Source organism: Podarcis muralis, chromosome 3 (genome assembly GCF_964188315.1).
Source record: "Podarcis muralis chromosome 3, rPodMur119.hap1.1, whole genome shotgun sequence".
Classification (NCBI taxonomy): domain Eukaryota; kingdom Metazoa; phylum Chordata; class Lepidosauria; order Squamata; family Lacertidae; genus Podarcis; species Podarcis muralis.
The window spans coordinates 75888603-75901326 of NC_135657.1; the positions used below are offsets into that span (position 1 = coordinate 75888603).

General features: G+C 42.9%; 1 protein-coding gene across 1 annotated transcript in view; it reads left to right on the forward strand.

Moving 5' to 3' along the window:
• Positions 1-2214: 2214 nt before the first annotated feature.
• Positions 2215-12724, forward strand: part of MMS22L (MMS22 like, DNA repair protein) — a 77555-nt gene continuing 67045 nt past the window's right edge. Inside the window, exons 1-4 of the mRNA XM_077926146.1 lie at positions 2215-2341; positions 5742-5935; positions 7770-7895; positions 11589-11641. Of these exons, the coding sequence (XP_077782272.1) occupies positions 5757-5935; positions 7770-7895; positions 11589-11641 (358 nt within the window). The 5' untranslated portion in view covers positions 2215-2341; positions 5742-5756. The remainder of the gene's footprint in view (positions 2342-5741; positions 5936-7769; positions 7896-11588; positions 11642-12724) is intronic.

Here is a 12724-nt window from a genome sequence, read left to right on the forward strand (position 1 = left end):
GGGCTCTTTGAAGTATCTGGCTGCCCTTTGGCTGTTGGACTCCATGGATCTTGTGTTCACCCAATGAGGCAGTTATTATGTTATGTAAGCGTACTTATTCTACCATTTAAGGGCTACCTATTTATTTTCTGATTGGATACTCTTAAATAAACAAAACGTGAAATGATTCAACATGAGAATGCTATCTCCCATCCCTGCAGCTTCATTCTAAGAAAAAAACACATTATTTCTGTCTGAAATGCATCCATTAGGGACACACAAGGTGAGCTTCCTGGCTTTGTGTTCATTATCGTAAGAAAATAGACAATTCTATTTGTACCACCTTCTTGTCTTTACAAACCATGTTATCACACAGCCGGCGCTCATTCTTGCGCCTGTAGATTTAGCCAAGTATAGTGTTCTGTGGTAACTTGAGAGGTAAGTGGTGGAAGTCCGTATTATGCAACTAAGAGTGCAAAACTATGTATTCCCTTCCCGAGAGGTCCGTCCTACTGTGCTTAATCCTAAATAAGTGTGTGAAGGATTTTAGCTTAAATCTGCATTCCTATGCACACTTAACATTGGAGCAAACCTATATAACAGCCAGTTGTTGTTGTTGTTAGCATCAGTCTGTTTTGAGAGACAATGGATTGCACCTCCAGGGGTGAAGTCAAACTGCTGTACCAGCAGCACTTAAGTACCTCCCCATGGCGCAAGCCTGGGCAGTGTGTATGGGGATCTTGGGCGGCCCAGACGACAAGACCCCCCCCCCCAGCTTTGCTGATGTAGTCCAAAGGAAAGCAGAGCAATACGTTTGGCAGCAGTTTGGTTGCAAGAGTTGCTGGAAGGAGGTGTGCAAGGTGCCATCCATCTTAGGGGCTCCACTTTGGCTATGTGTAGGATTTACACCTTAGGCTTTTCTTCTGAAGATATCCCACAAGGCAACAAAGCTTTAGGATCAGAGTTTTCGTTCTCCTAGATGGGCTGCCCTCCCAGGTTGAAAAGCCCCATCTACCCCTCTCTTCTCACTTCTCTTCTTGACTGTTGGACCCACTATTGGTCTCATCTGCTCAATGTGCCAGAGCCTGTCTTCACATGCAAGGGAAGTCCCTAACTCACCAAGGGTTTGGGATCCATTGGCTACCCTCACCTGGTTCAGCTGGCCAGCTGAAGCAGTTTCCCAGGGTGTGGTTGTAGCTTCTAGGAGCCACAGGTGAGAGCTGAGTGCAGGATGAGGACCAAAAGTGAACAAACTACCTCAGGAGCATGAAGTGCCCTCCACCAGAGATACTACCCCTCCCCTTACACCCAAAACACCCCATCACAATCCTGTACTACTTCCAGATAAGCATAGATAGAGCTGGGCTGTAAGACTTTAACCCACTTAGCATTGTGGCCCACAGAAGCTCTGTGCCACCTGAAGCTGCTGGGGGAAAATGAAAAGCAAGTCACCAATTTTTTTCTGCTACTGATATGCTGGAGCAAAAACAATCAAACAAAATCAAACCTGTTAAAGAACTACTCTTGAGCATGTGCAACTTCTCATTTTAAAAACTCACATATCATAGCACCAACTAGACAACTTGCTTGCTTCTGATAACCTGGTTATAAACACATCAGCTTGGGAGCAGCTACTAGTTTTAAGTATGTTGAGGCACATTTTAATTATTGTTCCTAACTAGTTTTCATTATTCTATAGTTTACAATTGATGTTTTTAAATGTTTTAAGCTGCCTTGAACCCCAGCTTGGGAGGAAGGTGGGCTAAAAAGTAAATTAAATCAAATTATTAAATTAAAACAGCTCTATGCATGCTTGCCTGAGTCAACCAAAGTGAAATTACTGCGACTTCTAGGACGCATTTTGAGTAAGTGAGGAATTGCTCTTTTTGCCATTTATAAGCACGCAGGAACACAATGCGAGACTGCAAGGCTGTTAAAACCTTAAACCCACTAAGTAATAGCAGCAGCAGCAGCAGCAAGAAGAGGAGGAAAGCCCCACGAGCAAGAGTTTGCTCCAGGCAAACAAACCCTGCAGGCTTGGGGAAGGAAAATACAGTAAGACGCAGGCCTGCCCGCTTCCAGGAGCAACACTTAAGGAGAGCGCCGTGAATGTGAAAGCGGAAGAAGATCCTCTCGGGGCCTCCGGGTGAGAAAGCAAAAGGGGCCGGGCCTTTAGCGAGGAGGCTCTCCGGCCAATCGGAACGCGCTGCGTCAGCGGTTGCTACCTCCGGAGCAGGCGCTGTGACGCGGCTCTGGCGGCGCGCGGGAGTTTCGGGGGAGAGTTGGCGGCTGTTCTGCGAAAGGAAGCGGCGGGCGGGACGGAGGGGGTGATTGACGTGGGAAGCGCGGGAGGCGGCGGCAGGTGAGTGTGCAAGGAGGCGCTGCGTGGGGGGGTGGGGTGGCAGTTGCTTCTCCCCCCCATCAGACCTTCCCACTCTCAAGCGGGGTTTCACTGGAGGCGGAGGGACGGCGGGTCTCTGGGTGCTGCAAGCAGGGCGTGTTTGACTGGGTAAAAAACTAAGTGCCGTGGCGCCCATTGGGACGTATCCTTTTTCATGTACAGTAGTTCTAAACTTTAACCCTGAATCTGGAAGCCTCCCTCTCCCATCCCAGATTAATGCTGCAGATTTATACACCACCAGGGCTGGGAACCTCAGGACCCCGGACCCAAATGCGGCCTTCCAGATTTCTCTTGGGCCTCCCCCCCCCCCCAATACATCCCTTGCTAGGCCTGCTTTGCGCACTCAGGTGTTTCTGCGTGACTGGAATGGCCTTGACCTCCCTCTTGCCTGGATGGAGGGCAGAAGGGGATTTGTGGGTAGAAACAGCACAAAAGTACAGTGGTACCTCGGGTTACATACCATTCAGGTTACAGACTCTTCTAACCCAGAAATATTACCTTGGGTTAAGAACTTTGCTTCAGGGTGAGAACAGAAATCGTGCTCTGGCAGCGGGAGGCCCCATTAGCTAAAGTAGTGCTTCAGGTTAAGAACAGTTTCAGGTTAAGAACGGACCTCCGGAACGAATTAAGTTCTTAACCCGAAGTACCACTGTAATATTTATTCATGCCCATTGCTCTGCCAGCTTTGGGCCTCGGGTCCCACCATTTTTCTCTCAGAAGGAAGTGCGGCCCTTGGGCCTCTGCACATTTCTGTGGGGCTAAGCCGCATCTTCTAAGCATTCATTCATTTTTATTCATTAATTTCCTGAATTCAAAAGGATCCCAGAGTGGTTTACGATGAGTGAAACACAATGAACACCGAAACATGTACTGAATGAATACTGGTACTGAATATAGCAGCAGACATAGAAAAATCCATACCTCAGTGCCTTTAATCTTGCTGAGTACAGTAGAGGCTTCCTGTGCCACTACAGGAGGGGATTTCACTTTTGGGGTGCCGCTATGGAGAAGGCCCTATCTCATGGCACGGCACAGTGAGCCCTTCCTGATGGTGGAAAAGGGACCCTCCACTGATCTCAGGGCTCAGGTCTGAGATCACATACACAAGGGGTAATGTATACCCTACAAAGAAGGGTATACATTAGCATCATCAGGCCGCAATGCAATGCACATATACTGTGCTTGGAAGTTAACCTTGTTGAAATTATCTACCTCTGAAATAGGCTGTTCTGAGTATTCCTTAGTCACCAATGAGGGGAATACAGGCAGCACATGCTTAGGGGCTTGGGTCTTCTTGATTCTATTTTACAAATGCCTTTTACACCCACCTAATCTCTCTGCAGCCACCATGAATGCAGTGTACAAGCTCCTTTAATATGTTATGTTGCTGAAGGCACACATTCAAAATCAATTGATGTGGATTAGTTTATCTGCTAATATCTGTTAGTCTCTCTTTTGTAATCTCAGGTGGTTAGAGGTGAGAGGAGAGCAAGGTGTCCCACATACTGAGTGCATGATTATGAACAAAGTGGGAATTTTAAGTTTGTGCGTAACTGTGAACATGGAATCAGAATCTACTGCGACAGTGTTTACTGCAACAATGTGAGCCTGTATTTGTCACATCATGCACTCTATCATTTCAAAAACCCTCTTGAAATTACCCGCACTCAACTGATATAAAAATCTGCCATAGCACCACTATTAGAGATGAAATGATTTGCTAAGTTTATTAGGTGTCTGCTTGTTCATTACAGTGCTGGGCACTTGACTGTACACAATACACAATTTCCCAGTCTTTGTTTTGAAATTACTGATTTGCCAACAATAAGTAAATATTAGAAAATAAATTATAAACAGATGGTTTATTTATTATCCTTGCTTTGTAGTTAACATACCCACTTGCATGATAATGTTAATCACAATTGTGCCAAAGAGATTTTACTTGTAGCTTGATTTTCTTATGATAAATTGATATTTTCCAATTGTACACATACAAAAGACACTGGAGGAAAGAAGAAAATAACATTTCTAAATGCACTTTACATTACTTATCAGACTTCATAAGACGAACCTGGCTGGATCAGACCAGAAGCCAATTAAGTCCAGCATGGTTTCCACAGTGGCTGACCAAATGCCTATGAGAAGTGCCTGAAGAATATGTAAACACAATGTCACTGTCCTTTTTGTGTTTCCCAGCAGCTAGTATTCAGGGACATACTGCTTCTAATACTGGGAGTAATTTATAATAATCATAACTAGTAGCCACTTACAGACTTAATCTCCTTGAAGTTATCTAGTTCCCTTTTATAGCCATCCATGTTGACAGCCATTACTATGTCTTGTACTGTATTGGCAAATTCCGTAATTTAATTATGCACTGTGTGAAGAAGAGCCACCCATTCTTGTTTCAGCTAATCTTAAATTGAGACATGTTCCTTTTGTTTATTTTGGCTGTACTCTTTATTTGTACACGTGCCTAGGATTGAACCCAGGTTTAGGTAGACATGCCTAGGATTGCGCTGTAAAAGAACTACACACAATTGCATTCAATATGACTTACTTCCAGGTGAGGCTGCTGCCTTAACCAGATAAACAAATTATAGAGGGCCTTGTAGCTTACAATTAGTATGTATATGTGATTGCCGCGAACAAGAAAAATTTGGAAAGATACAAATACACTCCATGTTTAAGATTAAAACTATATCTAAAAGGCTTAGGAAAATAAAGGGTTTTTCCTAGGGATGAAAAGACAAAGCCGTTATCCAGCAGACCTCTGGAGAGAGGATTCCACAATTGTGTCTGGGGCTCTAATTGTGTAGTCTGGTCTTGGTGGCTATATTATGCTAGAATTGCTAGTTTTATCAATAGAGAACCTTTTCTTAAGATGCTTTTAAATGTTATTTATTGTATTTTATATAAATTGCTGTCGGAAGCATTTTAATTTTGAAAGGTAGTATATAAATTTGTTAAATACAAAAAACCCACACTCAGCTTTCTGGGGCACCACCACCAAGAAGGCCCTCTCTCTGGATCTCATTGGTCTCACCACAGATGGTGGGGCACCAACAGAAGGTCTTCCACAGAATAATAAGTTATCCTTTTAAGCCTTATAAATTCTTCGCATGCTCAGTGTCCCATTAGGAATTAATGAGGAAACATTTCATAAGTTTTGTTTCCTTATAAACATTGGGATGCTCCCCAGGTTGAAAACTTACTGCTATTTGGAATATCAGTGGACATTTATTTGCAAACAATGTTTCTAGCTTGGCTTCATATTCTAGTTCTGTAGCCCAAATGTAATTGTGACAGTTTCACATTTAGAAAACAGAATAGACACAAAACATGTACTATGTTACTTCAGAGAGAAGTGTGAACAATGGATGAAGATTTCAGTGCTCCCTCGGCGCCTTCATCACTCACTGAGAGCTTAGAGATGGCTATGGAAGTGGAGAGACAATGCGCCAGACTCCTCAGTTTCTCCTGTGCATCAGACACCACAAACGGAGGGAAAAGCTTTTCTGCTGATTCTTATTTAGCAAGTGGGTCTCTTAAGAGGTATGTAAAACTTAAAAATGTCACCCTTGGGCTTTTGTCTTGAAAATACTATTGGGCAGGCTTGACTTTACTAAGAATGTTTCAGTGGCATAATTACTTTGAGTAGTATTAAAATCCCCTGTGTGTGAGTGTGTTCAGGACTGAGAGTTTAGAATGTTTAATTAGTTTCTTCTAACAGCTGCTGTGTGGCACAATGATCCCATTAGTGTCTTCGACTTTTGTTTGAATAGAGGGTATGGGAGCTCGTTCATACGTTACTGACGTAGCATAGCTTGATGCTGGGGAAAAAACAGTTTCGTTTCGGCTTTTTGTTGCAGTGGTAATAAATTCAGATGCTGATGCAGTGCCAGTGACACAACAGAACTGCAGTACTGGTCTTGAGAAGTGATTGGGAGTTCTAGGTGTCCTATGCGAATGGTGCATGGATACATTACTAGTGCAGGGTCTTAACACAGGGCAGAAATCTGTAACAGCAACATCATGTTAGCAATACTTTAGAGCAGCTAGTGTTCCTTATATCAGCCAAGATTAAGGAGCTAGGGCAAGTTGTAGGGTTTTGTGCTCCTTCTCCATTCTGGCTCACATTTCTTCCATTCTGTGCTATGATTTCACCAAGGCTTTCATCAGCATCAGCCAGAGCCAGGGCTTGCGGTTAACCAGGATATGAAGCTGACTTCAAAGCAGAACCTGCTTTGTTGAATTATATTGGTGCCAACACAGGAGTGTGCATATGTGTGTGGGTCAGCAAGTGTCAGTGGTATAGATAGTGGATAAAGGGTCGTGATCCCATGACAAAATAATACTAGTTCACAAGTTGGATATATGTAGGACATCCTTGGGAGGAGCTTTCTGGGTGTGGAGGGACATGGGGAATGCCACCTGAATTTCAGTAATAATGGTATCCCCGTATGTGCCTTCTTTGATACTGTGGGGCCTGTTCTGCACTTTGGTAGACCAGGGAATTAAGGGCAGTGAAACGGGTAGGTGACAGCTAGAGTGCAAGCAGTGAAAGATGTGCTGCAAAGCTGCCCGAGCAGGAGTGAAACAATATAATCACGGAAGGAGGCCCACTTCTTTGCACCAGTCGCATCCTCAAGTTGAGCTTTTTCATTCACTTCTACTCCAGAGCATTTTGCCAGCTTCAGCCATTTCAAGATCGGGATAACCAGTCATTCATGTACTTGTAACCTCCAGATTGGATTACTGCAATACATTCTATCTGGGGCTGCCCTTTATGTTTGTTTGGCAGCTGCCTCTGATGCAAAATGTGGTGGTTCAACTGCTCCCTGTTACACTGCTGCTGTATGAATTGCACTAGCTGCCAATTAGCAAGTTAAGTTCAAGCTGCTTATAAAAAGGGTATACAAAGCCCTATGCAGTTTGGGACCAGCAGGCCTAAAATACAGTCTCACCCCTTATATACCCAATTGATCACTGCTCTGCAGGAATCGGGTCTTTAGTGTGGTGGCAACTGTCCTTTGGAATTCCTGCCCGTTGTATATTAGGCAGGTACCATCTCTGTTGTCTGTTCTATGGCTACTGGAAAGCTTTGCCTTTCTGCAAGCCTCTTAAGTGGATATCTTTATCCCAGTCTGCATCTGTACTAGAACTGTGTTTATATATGAAATTGCTTTATATTATTTTATATAGGGAACATTTTAAAATTGTTTTTACACTTTTCTTGTCTTATGGTTATAACTTTTATTTTTATATATATTTGTTATTTTTTTTGTTTTAACCTTTGTGGGGGCCGTATGATAAAGGGCAGGTAAGAAATCTAATAAAATAAATAGCATTTTAAGAACCTGTGAATAATGCTGCCTATGTTTTTCAGGGTTTTGCTGGGGCTGGATCCTTTTCCAAATGACTATGAAGAAGACATCATAGAGTTATTTGGTTTCCAATGGGTTACCGAAACTGCTTTGGTTGAGTCTTGTACACTTCTCTTTGGATTATTTAGGTATGGTTTTTTTAGTATATTTATCTCCATAGCATGTAGTCAATAACTATACTGAGCCAAATTATTGTCCTCTAAATATACAGCACTTTTGGAGAGTGGATCTGAGGGCTTTTTTAGGGTCTTTTGAACATATAACATTACTTTATTATTGTGGTACATTGTTGCTGAACCTTGGGAAATGGCCATGCTGTTGCTTGTGTCACACAAACACTTTTTTTAAAAAGTTCTTATTGAGTAAACATGCATAAGTCACACTAAGTTCAATGAACTTTCTGGTAATTGTGCTTAGCATTACACTTACAAGTTTGTTGCTGTTGTCAGCGCAAAATGGCTGCAATGCTCCAGAGCCAGGCTTCCAGGTGAACTCAGCAACACAACATCAGCATAGTGCTAGTCCAGTCAGAGTGAAAACATGCATTGCAGCAATGCCCACAGCACAGAGTGACTTAACAATGTAGCATCCCTACCAGTCATTGCATGGTTCACAGTGCAGGCTAGGGCAGAACCATGTCACTTGGCAACAGCACCACCAACCAGGGCACTGCATTCAGACAGAGCATCACCAGCTCTTCATGCAGAAGGCCCCAACTTCAATCCCTGGCATCTCCAGTTGGGGTGGGAAAGGTCCTGGTCTGAGGTCCTGGAAAGCCACTGCCAGTTAGAGTGGACAAGGCTAAGCTAGATGGAATAATAGTCTGATTTGATATAAGGCAGCTTCCTACGTTTCTATGGCTTTAAGATATTTGGGGGAGGCCCTTCCTAGCATCTGACGTCCAACAGCTGTACATTAGCTGGTGGCATGGGCCTTCTCTGTGATAGGGCCCTAATTTGGAAACAGTCCACCCTGTGAGGCAAGGCGGCCCAACTTTTCATACCAAGTGGGCAGCAAGAGTACTTCCACACGGAACCAGAGGGTCACACACTGCCTTTGGCTTTGCTTGAGGGAGCAAGGCCAAAATTTGACACCACCGCCAGCCCTTGCACTGTCTTCCCAACGTCCCAAAGCAAGGCTCCGGACATTGGGAAAGCAGCTCAAAGGCTACCAGGGTGAGGGGGCATCAAATGTTGCTGAGGGCCGCCCCAAAAGGCCTCAAGGGCCACATGTTAGACCACCCCGCTCTGAGGTATGCCTGTTGCTGACTCTTTTTTCCATTTTGATGCCAGCTTATTTGCTTTTAATTCTTTCAGCCATTTGGCAGGTTACTAGCTTTTCAGCTTCAGGCTAATGTAGCCACCCTGCAGTTTTATAGGTTGCATTTATGTTTTTATATTTACTCTGTTGTTCGTTTATTGTTTTGTGTTTTAAATTGAGCTTCACTGTACCCTGCCCTGAGATCATTTCCAGTGGAGGGTGGATATAAACATCGTATTATTGGGCATTGCCACATCATATGATGCAAAAGGGGGTGATATGCAGGGGAGAACTGAGAAGTAGACTGATGCTACTTAACCATTCTGCTACTCCAGGAATAGAAATGCCCTCTAGATGTTGTGGACTACAACTCCCATAATTCCTTACTCTTGGCCATGCTGCTGGGCTAGATCGAAAGTGTCGTCCAAAACAAATGAAGGGCACCACCATCTACCTTGCAAACTTATTCTCTCCCCTCACCAAACCATTTTAAATATATTTTCTCCTCAGGAAAATTCTGGAAACAAGCCTGGCTGAGAGAAAAATAGGCTTGAAGAGGGAGGGGGTTTTTTTTTTAATGAGAGAATCTATGGTCACTGTGATAGAAAAGCACCCCTTCCTCCTGCCTTCACTTGTCATTTTTCCAACCCTACCCTGCATTCATGTTATATTAACATGTGTTTGGGAACAGTTTACTGATCCCTGCTTGTGGCTGGTTGCAGCTACATTATGTGGCCCATGCCAATTACAGGATGAGATCATGGGGTTTACTTTGATGCCTGCCAGTTTTTGAAACATTGCTACTTCTCTCTTGGTAGTCATGGGGCCTATGGGTTTATTGGTTCTTGTGTATGGGGTTCATTTCACAAATTGCATTTGCCCCAAACTGGAATATAATATTTTCCTCTAGTTCTAGCCTTGACCATAGCTATCTATTTAGCATCTGTATTACTGTTAGATGAGGCTACACTTCAGAATAGTTTGACATTTGAAAATTGCATCCAGTGCAGAATGGATCTGCCTGCTTATTAACTGGCATTTCCTGTAAAAGGCACCTTACTCCTGTTCTGTATGATTAGCTGTGGCTGTCATTTTTTTTTTTTTAGCAAAGCCGGGGATTCAGGCTATACCACTGCCTGGTTATAAAAAGTTGCTTAACCTTTTGTTGAGTATGTTGTCTCCTTTTGTAGCAAGTAAATTTAATAGCCCCCGGACAATGTGCCAATCAGTGCCAAATGCTAAATAACTTTAGTAAAATTTTCTGTTGAAGATACAGAGCCGTACTTAAGATCAGAAAGCATATATAGCCAATGCCACATCTAGAGTTGGAATTGCATTTTTCTGATGCTTTAGCTCTTATCTTAAGCTCATGGTGGGGAACCTCAGGGGCTTACTGGGACCATCAAATCCTCTCTGTATGGCTGTCCCTCTCTCCGGGCCACACCTCTCACCAGCCTTGCTCTGCACCCTCCTGAGGTATCTAGAATGTGTCATTGAACTGTAATACTACCTCTTGCTTGCCTGGGTTGGGAGATTATATAGATGTGTTTTAGACACACACTACTTATTCTTTGGCAATCACTCATAACTGAGTAAGCTTGTCTTCCATGAACACGGTCTTAACAGTGAGTCCATAAGTGACTGTGGAGGACAATTCTGGATCCACAGGTCCTTCCACAGTAAGGACATAGGTTTCCATGCCGGGGATGATCACAGTGAGGGTTTGCCAAATGTGCCTTTCAGTAGGTGACCAGTAGATTCATATCTGCTGCAGCCTTCATCTGTCTTCACAGCCGTTGTAACATACCACTTACTATCTTCTGCCGGTTCTGCCATTGAGGACTTCTTGGATCATTCTTTGTCTAGCTCCTCCCCTTTGACCTTACCATCTTGGGTGACCCTGCTGGGAATACAAGACTCCCAACGGCTTCACTCACAAGGGTCATAGGAACGTGCAAGCCCACTCACTATGACAAGGTGATGATCCAGCAAGTGACCATCACACACACACACACACACACACACACACACACACACACACTTTTGCCTGGTTGGAATGTAGTTTATTGTACAAAGCCAAGAACCACATCCATTGCCCCAGCATCACTTGCAAGCAGCCCTCTGGAAATTGTCCATGAGGAAATGAGGCCCTGAGGCAAAAGCAAAAACAAAAAAACCACCCCCCCCATCTCTATCTTAAGCCGAGACAAATATAGACTTCCCTTGTAGTTTCTTCAAATCTCTTGTTTATTTCCCTTGTTGTGTTTCAGCCTGCCATACATTAACATAGTTCTGGTATTCCCATACTCTCTGTTAGTTAAACCAGGAATAAGCACTAACAAACTCTTTTATGTGGAATCATCATTATCTGTAGGAGGTGATCAAGGGATCAGGCAGAGCATGCAAATTGGCTTGATTTTTTCAGTTTTTTATGTACCTTTTGTTTCAACTGTTAGTCGATTTACCCCCAAGAATGAAGAAGCTATTGGTTGATTTTGATTAAAGAACCTGATTTTAGATTTCAAAATTTTGTTGTTTGTATGTGCTTTCTTTGTTGATAGGCAACAAATACACAAATTGGAAAACCTCATTCCACCAAGTATATCTGACTTTGGTAAGTTTTTTTTAATGCTTCTAGGTTGTTTGTGCCTTGCTATATATTTTTAGCAATAAATATTTTGTTTGTTTGTTTGTTTTAAATGGAACCTTCCCCTTTCCCTTCCTCCAGTATTCAAAACTTATGAACTATACACAATTTTGATGCACTGACTTGATATTTCTCATAAGTGAACCCTATTAAAAATTGCTAACCTTTAAAAGAAAAACTTTGTTATTGCAACAGCCATAATAACCCAACGGGGGCAGGGGGGGGATCACAATTGGCTTTGTCCTTGTCCTCACCCATGGGTAGTGGATCACTTGATTAAAGTGATGACAAATGCTTGGACACAAAGTGTAGCCATCCTTTGGCATAATGGATAAGTAAAGAGCACCGTCAGTTGGCTAATACATTGCACATTTTGAGTTGGCAGCCATAAAACATGGTCTTTAAAAATGTTTTGAAAGGTGCATGCCAAATCCCAAAGCTCTTTGAAGCATTCATGTGCACATGGATGTACCCTGTCCTGGGATTGTTTATGATGAAGGGCAAGATAAACATATTTTAAATAAATAAAGAGCAATCATGAGACAGATTTATTGCTCTATACACAGGAAGATTTTTGTCTACAGTTTCCCATGCACATCCATCAGTGCAAAAATAACTGAGGGAGGATCAATCCCTACTCATGCATTTAAGCTGTTGGATCAGTACCAGCAAAGCTGAAGCATCAGATGAACTACAACTTGTTTCCTCCGATTCTATTTTAGCTTTTTGAGGTTCTTCTGTTTCCATCTTTTGTATGGAATTTCTTTCATTAAGGTACAGTTCTGACATTGTGTATACATCAGTGCCACTTTAAATAGTGAGCTGTCAGTATGTAGTAACATAACCATCCTAGTAGTGTTTTCCATGTCACAGTAGATCTCTTGGGTATTTTTTAAAGGCATGATGTGTGTAGTAAGCTGCTGCATGTAAACAGCTTCTTTGCAGAAAGGTTTCAAACAGTTGCCATGTGGCCACTGATTATTTCCCCTTATAGGATAATGTTGTTGTCTATAACTCTTTAATTTTATTTAGATTGAGTGCCCACATGAC